Raw genomic sequence first — 9,933 nt, forward strand, 5'->3', positions numbered from 1 at the left:
CGCGATATGATGGAAAAGTAGTGCGTAAATACTGTGACTGTCACAGCAAACGCCGGCCGGAGTGGCCGAGCGGTTCTAGGCGCTTCAGTCTGGAATCGTGCGGCCGCTGCGGTCGCAGGTTCGAATCCTGCCTCGGGCATGGATGTGTGAGATGTCCTTAGGTTAGTTAGGTTTAAGTAGTTCTAAGTTCTAGGGGACTGATGACCTCAGATGTTAAGTCCCATAGTGCTCAGAGCCATTTGAACCATTTTGTCACAGCAAACAGGATGTCTGTGAAAATCTGTAGAGGCTGACTGAATGCGATGTTTACAGAGAGAAGCAGTAGGAACAGGGAGAGCACTTTACAGGACACAGACTCCAAATGAACGCAAGAGAGAAAAAAATTAGAGTGCCGAAATACTGAGATTCGTTAATTAGTCGTCTGAAGAACAAAGGAATTCAATCCCCATTCCACCAAAACAAGAGTCGTGTCCAACAGTAGAACCACTACCGTCAGTGGCAACAGCGGAGTCGCCATGATTACCAGTAAACTGCAGCAGAACAGTAATAACAGGTTAGCAGTGGAGGATGCAGAATTAACAGCAGCAGCTAGACAACAACTACCAGCAGCGGCAGAGGCGCTGTCAGCGGCAGCAGCAGAAGCAGAAGCAGAACAGCCAGCAGCAGAATCACCGCCAGCGGCAGATCTGCCATCAGCTGCAGCAACAGTATCCAGTCCAGCAGAGGCAACTATAGTTCAATTCTTTCATCGGGGCAGCTCGCGCATGCCCGCCCAGACGCGGCAGATTGCGGCGTTGCAAGTTGCACACGACGCACACGCCAAGAGAAGCAGCGCCATAGTATAGTACAAAATATTAAGCATCGAATAAGGTTTGTACTCAGAACCTTTTGCTTAGATTCCAAACACCTTAACCATTACGCTACCGCAGATCGTCATTCAATTCAATTCCTGGAGGAGTTTAAGGAATCACGCAAAATACCGACAAACTCTTTTGGTATGACTATGAATTACTCACCTTTCGTCGAAGTACAATAGGAAATAAACAATTACCGCTGTTCTTTATTGCGAAAAAGCGGTTAGTGAGAATGAATTTCCTTGCTATCGCCTGAATTAGGAGGCTTATTGCTCGTTTGGTTTAATTAATTAATAGAATATGAAGCAATTGGTATAAAGAAAGCTTTTTCCAAACTTTCTTTTATAGAAAGTCTGCTATCAAGACACTGCTTTTGTTCAGTTGCTTTGTTTATGACTGAACATTTCTGAAACTGAAGACAGTCGTCCGTGCTCTGCACTGCAGTTGAGCTCTGGTAACGCCGTTCTCTGTTCATTGGCTGACTGCGTTCTGTGACGTCAGATGCGCAGAACGAACCTAAACTTGGCTGCCGTCGTAAATGATGCGCACTTTATTCGAGTATCAGTTAGAAGTAGAGTGACACGACGGACACTCCTGAAGTACTGTTTCCTGCCAAACAGCCTGAAGAGAGCACCAAAATGAGCAATTCACTAAATCTAGGAGTCAAGTCTCTTAACTTTGCTGTGTCAAAATGTGCAAGGATTAGACAACGAACTGTGTGATCTGGGAATCATTTTAAATTGTAATTTTAAGGAGGTTTCTATGTTGTGTACTAATGAGCGCTGGCAACAAGACAGGTAAAATTTGACTTATGGAAGCGGCGGCATAGAGTGCTGATATTGGCAGTGACCGGTCATGAAGTAAACACTTAATGTTGTTCCTGCTCTATGGTTGACCCTTGTCCACTAAGTAAATTAATTACACTTGTAAAGCAAACATTTCATAAGAAAAGTTTGCATTAATATGAAGGTCACATAACTCCCAGCATTCAACGGTCGTTGCCAACATCAACACAATACACCACCACTGGCGGGTAAAATTTAGCTACGAGACACAAAGATTTGCACAGCAAAATCACTGAATTTGACCTGATAAGTAGCTTTTGCAAGGAAACCTATAAATGTGGAGGTCTATGCATCTGTGTAAGGAATGGTGATAAATCGAAAGAGGAAAAACTTGGCGAGGAGAAGTGTGCAGAAAAAAAATATGAATATTGTATGCGTGAATTGACAGACTGCCACACTATCATTGCTTGCATCACAGGTTCCCACCAGGTGAATTTACCTTATTCTCATAATATATAGATGATCTTTTAAATGAAATGAGAAATAGGTCATAACATATAGTACTACTTGGTGACTTTAACAATTTTGACAAAAGTAATGGGAAAAAGGTGCGATTATTAAATCTGTATGCATACAACTTGCAGAAAACTGTGCAGGGAGTTATCAGATATGGGGATGAGTCCGAAACAACACTTTACCAACAAACAAAACTGTGACTATAACAGTGAAGTAACAGCTACCAGCTTTTCTGACCATACAGGTCTAAAACTGATGATGAGCGATGTGAATAATAAGAAATGTTCAGTTACTGAAAAATATGAGCAGAGAAGATAATGATGATAACGGATAAGACTTTTTAATACATGGCTATAAAAAATATCACAACACCAAGGAGGAGTTGCGTGACATAAAAGAAAGTTGGTAGGCGTGTTCCTACATCCGAAAGATGAAGTCTATTCAGATTTCACACCAGTTCCATAAAGAGTGGCGCTAGTAGCATCACTCTGTGGATACAAATCGCGGTTGCTCTAAAAACACACTGTAACAGTAATGGGCATTAATTACCTTTGAGATTGCACGTGGTGAGTTGATGTTAGTCAAGAATGCCTTTAAAGCGATGAAGACGCCATTATCAACACCTCACTGAGTGTGAACAAGGCTGTGTAATTGGCTAGCAGAAGCTGGATGTTGCTTCTGAGATTGTGGCGGCAGCACCGTCCAACGCACGATGGGCTGAACTACGGCACTGCCGACACAAGTAGGGGCAGCTGTACCGTTATGCGGAATTTCGGCAACGGTGCGTCGCACACCGGACCGCACGGGAACAAAGCTGCCATCAGTGCGAGCTAGTCGACGCGACGCGACACACGTCTCCCCAGTTCTTCCGCCGCGGACCACGTGCGTCGAGTCAACGTGACTCCGCCGTAAATGCGTACGCGCGGTCGTAAACGCAGTCGCCGTTAAATTGTCTTTCGCTTCTTCGCGGACGTTACGGCGCCTCCGGTCGCGCCAAGAGCAGAACATTCTGTGACGCGGCCTTTTGTCTCGCTCGGTCCACGCGGTCGCGCCACGGCTCGTCACTGGAGTGTGCACCCTCCGGGATCGGTGACCGAGCCGTGCCGCCAGTGCAACGCGCCTATATAGGCGGACATTAGCGAAGTATATTATTTGTCATTTATTGTAACGGCAGGAAAAATAAATGTGTCCTGTCCAGAAACCGCTTTAGTCATTTATTGCCACAAAGCCTCTCCCATGAGCACAGTGCGTGGGCGCGGTGATAAATGCCGGTTCACTGCACATGAGCGACTGTAAGCGGGGATACAGCACGTACCCGCTTCACTGGTGACCCCGACGTGATCTGAGGCTAAAAAAACACGTGGTGACAAACGTTCGTCGGTACGAGAGACGTGGAACCGCGAGTAGGCTTGCGCGCATACGCCCGCGCCGAACAGTGCTCCATAGTAATTTTTTTTTATTTTAACTAACTTTTTTTGTATTGTTTTTGTGTGCGTATATTTTGATCGCGGACTGCTTAGTGTTATTTTTTTCTTTTCGTGTGTTTCCCTTGTGTTATTTTCACTGTGTGCTTTCCTCTTGTACGAGGATTCGACTCTGAACTAAGATGGCGACACTAGAGGAGTTGCGAAAGACCGTCGAAGAACTGCTCGCACGCAACACGAGGCTAGAGAATGAGCTACAGGCACGGACTACACGCGCGGACGCCGCGCAGCCGCAGACAGCTCAGGACAATGTTGGCGCGCAAATCCCCGCCACACCGACGCCTCCTACGACCGCCGGAACGCCGACAAGCGCTGGACGGGCATTGATCAGGCTGCCTCCCTTTTGGCCGCGCGACCCCGTGATGTGGTTCAGCCAGGTTGAGGCGGTATTTATGAGCAACCACGTGACCTGCGACCTGGCGAAATTTGGGCACGTGGTGAGCCAGCTGGACCAGAACTATGCGGCCGAAGTGCGGGATATAATCACCGCCCCACCGACGCAGTCGAGCTACAAACGGCTCAAGGAGGAGCTGATCCGGCGGATTTCGTCGTCAGAGGAACAGCGTGTGCACCAACTGCTGCGGCAAGAGGAATGCGGCGATCGGAGGCCCTCGCAATTCCTGCGTCACTTGCGGAGCCTCGCGCAGTCCGATATGGTGCCAGATTCGCTGTTGCGCACTATCTGGGTGCGCAGCCTCCCAGCTCAGGTGCAGGCAGTGATAGCCGCACAGACGGAGATACAGCTGGACGCCGTCGCTAACTTGGCCGACAGGGTGCACGACGCGCTGACAACGGCGCCTAGCACCGCGGCTGCGGCAGCTTACGACTCCGTCCCCCCACCTCCGTGGCGGCCAGCGCCTCCCGCACCCGCATCGGATGCCGACCTGCACCAGCTAGTGCAAAACTTGATGGCACAGGTGGCAGCTCTCTCGACGCAAGTCGACCGGTTGGCGTGCTCGCAGCAAGAGGGCAGCACGCGCCGCAGCGGCAGCAGACCGGGCGACAGGCGGCGTGGCTCGCGCAGCCGGCAACGCAGCAACAGTCGCTCCAACGGTACCCCGCCGACGTCACAGCACGCACAAAGCGGCTACTGCTGGTACCACGCCCGCTTCGGCAACGAAACAACCAGGTGCCGCGCTCCTTGCTCGCACCCAAACGCCAGCTGCGACCGGACCTAGGCGCACCCGGCTGCAATATGATATCGAAGCGTCTGTTTGTTGTGGAACGGGGGGCAGGCGTGAGGTACCTCGTCGACACGGGTTCGGACCTCTCGATCTTCCCCCGTTCTATGTTACGAGACCGCAGGCGGGCCGAGGCACTCTGCCTTACAGCGGCGAACAACTCCACGATTAAAACTTACGGCACACACAGCCGCAATATAGATCTGGGCCTACGGCGCACGTTCTCGTGGACTTTTACCGTGGCCGACGTCAATGAGCCGATCCTGGGCGCAGACTTTCTCGGCCACTACGGGCTACTAGCCGACATCGCAAACGGCCAGCTCATCGACGCCACGACTAAGTTAAAGATAGCGGGACAGCGCCGGCAGGCTGCATACTACAGCGTTAAACCCGTGAAGTGCCCCGGACCGTACGCTGACATTCTGGAACAATTCCCCGACCTCACCCGCCCAGCCGGTGCACCGAGAGACATCAAACATTCGACGGTGCACCACATAATAACCACACCCGGACCCCCCACATCATGTCGCCCACGTCGACTCGCGCCGGACAGACTCGCAGCAGCAAAGGCAGAGTTCGAGGCCATGCTGCGGCAAGGCATCGTGCGACCATCGAGCAGCCCATGGTCATCGGCGTTGCATTTAGTGCCCAAGAAAGACAATTCGTGGCGCCCGTGTGGGGACTATCGCGCCCTTAATTCGCGAACGGTGCCGGACCGATACCCAGTCCCACACCTTCAAGACTTCAGCTACGCCTTGGCGGGCTGCGCGGTGTTCAGCAAGATTGACTGCGCAAAGGCGTACACCCAAATTCCGGTGGCGCCCGAAGACATCGAAAAAACAGCCATCGTAACGCCCTTTGGGCTTTTTGAAAGCCTGTTTATGACTTTCGGTCTTCGGAATGCTGCCCAGACTTGGCAGCGGTTCCTGGACGGCGTCTTGCGAGGCTTGCCATTTTGCTTCGCGTACCTCGACGACATCTTGGTGTATTCCAAGTCGCCCGAACTCCACCGCCGCCACTTAACGACCATCTTTCAGCGCCTGAGTGAAGCCGACATCGTCATTAACCCCGCTAAATGCGAGTTCGGCGTGACGGAAATTGAGTTCCTCGGCCATTTAATTACGCCCACCGGATCGACACCGCTACCGGAGAAAGTTAAGGCAATCCAGAACATGCCGCGTCCGCAGACGCACAAAGAATTACGACGCTACCTCGGCATGTTGAACTTTTATCGTCGACACCTGCCCAACGCCGCAGCAGTGCAAGAGCCGCTGACTAAGGCGTTACAAGGTCCTATCTCTAAAGAGAAGACCCTCGTGAATTGGACAGACGCAATGGAGCAGAGCTTCACAGACTCAAAAAGGAATCTCGTGGAAGCGACGCTGCTCGCGCACCCGGTACATGACGCGGACTTAGCTGTAGTCGTGGACGCCAGCCAGGCCGCCATCGGCGCGGCGTTACAACAGCGCGTCGGCGGGAGTTGGCAGCCTCTCGGTTTTTCTCCAAAAAGCTTTCCGATTCGCAACGTGCTTGGAGCGCTTATGACCGAGAGTTGCTTGCGGTGTACGCGGCGGTGAAATACTTCCGACCGTCCATAGAAGCCCGACAGTTCATCATTTTCACCGATCACAAACCCATTACCCACGCGTTCGAGAACAACCACACTAAGTGTTCACCGCGCCAACTCCAGCAGTTAGAGTACGTGTCGCAATTCACGACTGACATTCGACACATTTCGGGGATAGACAATATCGTCGCCGATTGTTTGTCCCGAGCGTGTGCCGTTATTTCACCCCCTGTGAACTTTGAGGACGTGGCCCAAGTACAGGAGAGTGACGAAGAACTACACCGATTCCGTCACGACACTTCCAGCGGCCTGCAACTGGAGCTGGTGCCTGTCCCCGGCTCCGCACGGAAGATTTGGTGTGACACCTCAACCGGCACGCACCGACCGTTTCTCCCAGAGAAATTCCGACGCAGTGCCTTCGACCGTATCCACGGACTGTCACACCCCGGCACCAACACCACTGCGACGCTCGTGGCTGCGCGTTTCGTCTGGCCCGGGCTTCGGAAGGACTGTCGCGAATGGGCGCGCACTTGCACCGCATGTCAGCGCGCCAAAGTCGGGAGGCACACCCACGCACCCGTGGGCACCTTCCCGGACGCGACACGCCGATTTGCACACGTCCACGTGGACCTCGTCGGCCCGCTTCCTCTCTCACAAGGCAAGCGGTACCTCCTAACAATGGTGGACCGCTTCACTCGCTGGCCGGAAGCAACGCCCGTCGCGGACGTCACAGCCGAGACCGTCACCACCGCATTCGTCGACACCTGGGTGGCACGCTTCGGATGTCCCAGTCACGTGACAACTGATCGCGGCCGCCAGTTTGACTGCGCGTTGTTCGCGCACGTCGCCAGACTGTGTGGCACCCGGTTACACAGGACAACCAGCTACCATCCGGCGTCGAATGGCATGGTCGAACGGTTCCACAGGACTCTCAAAGCCGCTCTAACCTGCCACGACACCTCATGGCCAGAGGCGCTCCCACTGGTGCTGCTCGGCCTGCGAGTCACGCCGAAGGAGGAGATCGGCGCGTCACCTGCCGACCTCATTTACGGGCAATCCCTGACAATCCCGGGCGATTTTGTCGAAGAGGCAAGACTCCCACGCGACGCCGTGGCACCCACTCTGGCGGAACGTCTGCGCAGTCACATGGCCGGCCTCCGAGCGCACGCACCGACGCGGCACGGCACCGGGAAGATATTCGTCCATGCCGACCTGCAGCGCTGCACGCACGTCATGTTGCGTACCGACGCAGTACGGCCACCTCTCCGACCGCCCTACAGTGGACCGCACCGCGTGATCGCCCGAGGAGACAAAACGCTGGTCCTCGGGTGCAACGGAAAGCTGTTGACAGTGTCAGTCGACCGCGTCAAACCAGCCTACGTCTTGCCCGCTCCATCAGCCACGCATTTCTTCGACCCGGCAGAAGATCTGTTCACAGACGACACGCCCTCTGCCAGCGGTCAGACGGAACCCGCACGCGGAGCCGCCGGTGACACACAGCTGCAGCCCGCTGTCATCGCGCCGCCACGTGCGCCTCCCACCACCACGCCCAGGCAGCTGGTACGGCCGCCCGGACCGCGCCCACCACAGGCGCACCGGTCGCCCCCACCACAGCCGCCAGCGGACTACGTCACGCGCGCCGGCCGCCGCGTCCGATTCAAACGGCCGTGCTGCGTCGCCAGCGCGCCACGACACCGAAACCGGCAGTCACGCGCCCGAGCCGCCGAACGCCGTCAGAATTCGGCGCCCACGAGCCGCCGTCCGCTGTAGAGACCCGACCTCCAGCTGCAAGTGCCTTCGGCCGGTAACTCCAGTCGAGCGTTCGTCACAGCTCCTGGACCCGCGTTCGCGTCTTTTGCCTCCGCCGCGTCGGGCGTTGAGGCCGGATCGGCACCCGCGCCTGCTTACCTCATTCGCTTCTCCGTCGAGCTCCGGACATCGCGCACCACACCGCCCGGCTTGTCCGTAGTAGCTCCCGGACCCGCGTTCGAGTTCCGACGGTACCGCACTCGCGCAAGCGCCTTCGAGACGTCGCCACCAATGACCTGCAACGCGCGCCTTCACGCGCATCGCTACGGACAGTCGCAGCCAGTGCCTGCTGCCGCTGTCACTAGCCGCCAGCGCGAGGACACGCCCACCGCACGCTCGCCGGTCCGGCGCGCTGACGTCACGGGCCGCCGCCCTTCCGACGCCGACCGACCCCCGCCAAAGCTGCCGCACTGCCATCACGCAGTGCACGAACTTTAAACACACGCGAACGAACGCCGCGTTTTCGCAGCTACGGAGCTCCGCTCTCCAAGGGGGGATCTGTGTGGCGGCAGCACCGTCCAACGCACGATGGGCTGAACTACGGCACTGCCGACACAAGTAGGGGCAGCTGTACCGTTATGCGGAATTTCGGCAACGGTGCGTCGCACACCGGACCGCACGGGAACAAAGCTGCCATCAGTGCGAGCTAGTCGACGCGACGCGACACACGTCTCCCCAGTTCTTCCGCCGCGGACCACGTGCGTCGAGTCAACGTGACTCCGCCGTAAATGCGTACGCGCGGTCGTGAACGCAGTCGCCGTTAAATTGTCTTTCGCTTCTTCGCGGACGTTACGGCGCCTCCGGTCGCGCCAAGAGCAGAACATTCTGTGACGCGGCCTTTTGTCTCGCTCGGTCCACGCGGTCGCGCCACGGCTCGTCACTGGAGTGTGCACCCTCCGGGATCGGTGACCGAGCCGTGCCGCCAGTGCAACGCGCCTATATAGGCGGACATTAGCGAAGTATATTATTTGTCATTTATTGTAACGGCAGGAAAAATAAATGTGTCCTGTCCAGAAACCGCTTTAGTCATTTATTGCCACAAAGCCTCTCCCATGAGCACAGTGCGTGGGCGCGGTGATAAATGCCGGTTCACTGCACATGAGCGACTGTAAGCGGGGATACAGCACGTACCCGCTTCAAGATATTGCAGAAACACGTGGCAGGAATGTAGCCACTGTACATGATTTCTGGCAGCAGTGGTCACAAGAAAGTATGGTCGCAAGCAACCAGGCTCCAGATGACCATACAGCACTACTGTGTAATAGAATGACTGGAGCGGGTGACGTGGTCGGGATTGTAGGATGTGGCTGGGTAGAAGAAGGTGGCTGTTTTTAGCAATCTTCCTCTTTATTATTGGTTCTTCCAATACATTTTCTGGTAGCTCAGCACCACCGCTCATGTTGTGGTGGAGACGTGCTGATGCACGCAGCCTGGGGAACGCGACCCCGTGCTCGGTCAATGGCTGTGCACGCGGTAGGAGGGTAGCAGTGCGAGGCCCAGCCTAGCACGCCTCCTGCAGATGCTGCAGCTCGTGACAACGCCGGGAGTCGCCGGTGCAGCAGCGAGCAACACCCTCCGCCGGCTGGTCCTCGGGGACAGTGTCACTGATGATGACAACGTAACAGCGACCAAACGCCCAATCGGTCGAACCGTTGTCGACACCCACCTCTGATGCCCTTAAATAGTGCAGACCGCTGCTGAATCCGCCGGTTACGCGGTGCCGTGTTTATTAGAACG

The 9,933-nt window shown here is 55.2% G+C and overlaps 1 protein-coding gene across 1 annotated transcript; it reads left to right on the plus strand.

Moving 5' to 3' along the window:
* Positions 1 to 3,761: 3,761 nt before the first annotated feature.
* LOC124596748 (putative uncharacterized protein ENSP00000383309) lies at positions 3,762 to 8,634 on the plus strand. Its single transcript, XM_047135893.1, has 4 exons — positions 3,762 to 3,890; positions 4,442 to 4,735; positions 7,477 to 8,153; positions 8,202 to 8,634. Exons 1-4 carry the CDS (start codon positions 3,762 to 3,764, stop codon positions 8,632 to 8,634), a joined length of 1,533 nt encoding a protein of 510 aa, XP_046991849.1.
* Positions 8,635 to 9,933: the final 1,299 nt, after the last annotated feature.

The sequence above is a fragment of the Schistocerca americana genome, chromosome 1 (assembly GCF_021461395.2).
Source record: "Schistocerca americana isolate TAMUIC-IGC-003095 chromosome 1, iqSchAmer2.1, whole genome shotgun sequence".
Taxonomy (NCBI): Eukaryota; Metazoa; Arthropoda; class Insecta; order Orthoptera; family Acrididae; genus Schistocerca; species Schistocerca americana.

What these genes read in the sequence shown, in the direction of transcription:
- LOC124596748 (XM_047135893.1), top strand. Translation starts at nt 3,762, where the DNA reads ATGGCGACACTAGAGGAGTTGCGAAAGACCGTCGAAGAACTGCTCGCA. An exon ending in CGCAGACAGCTCAGGACAAT is followed by an intron (nt 3,891 to 4,441) that starts GTTGGCGCGCAA and finishes AACGGCGCCTAG; the next exon opens with CACCGCGGCTGCGGCAGCTT. An exon ending in CCCACGAGCCGCCGTCCGCT is followed by an intron (nt 8,154 to 8,201) that starts GTAGAGACCCGA and finishes CGGTAACTCCAG; the next exon opens with TCGAGCGTTCGTCACAGCTC.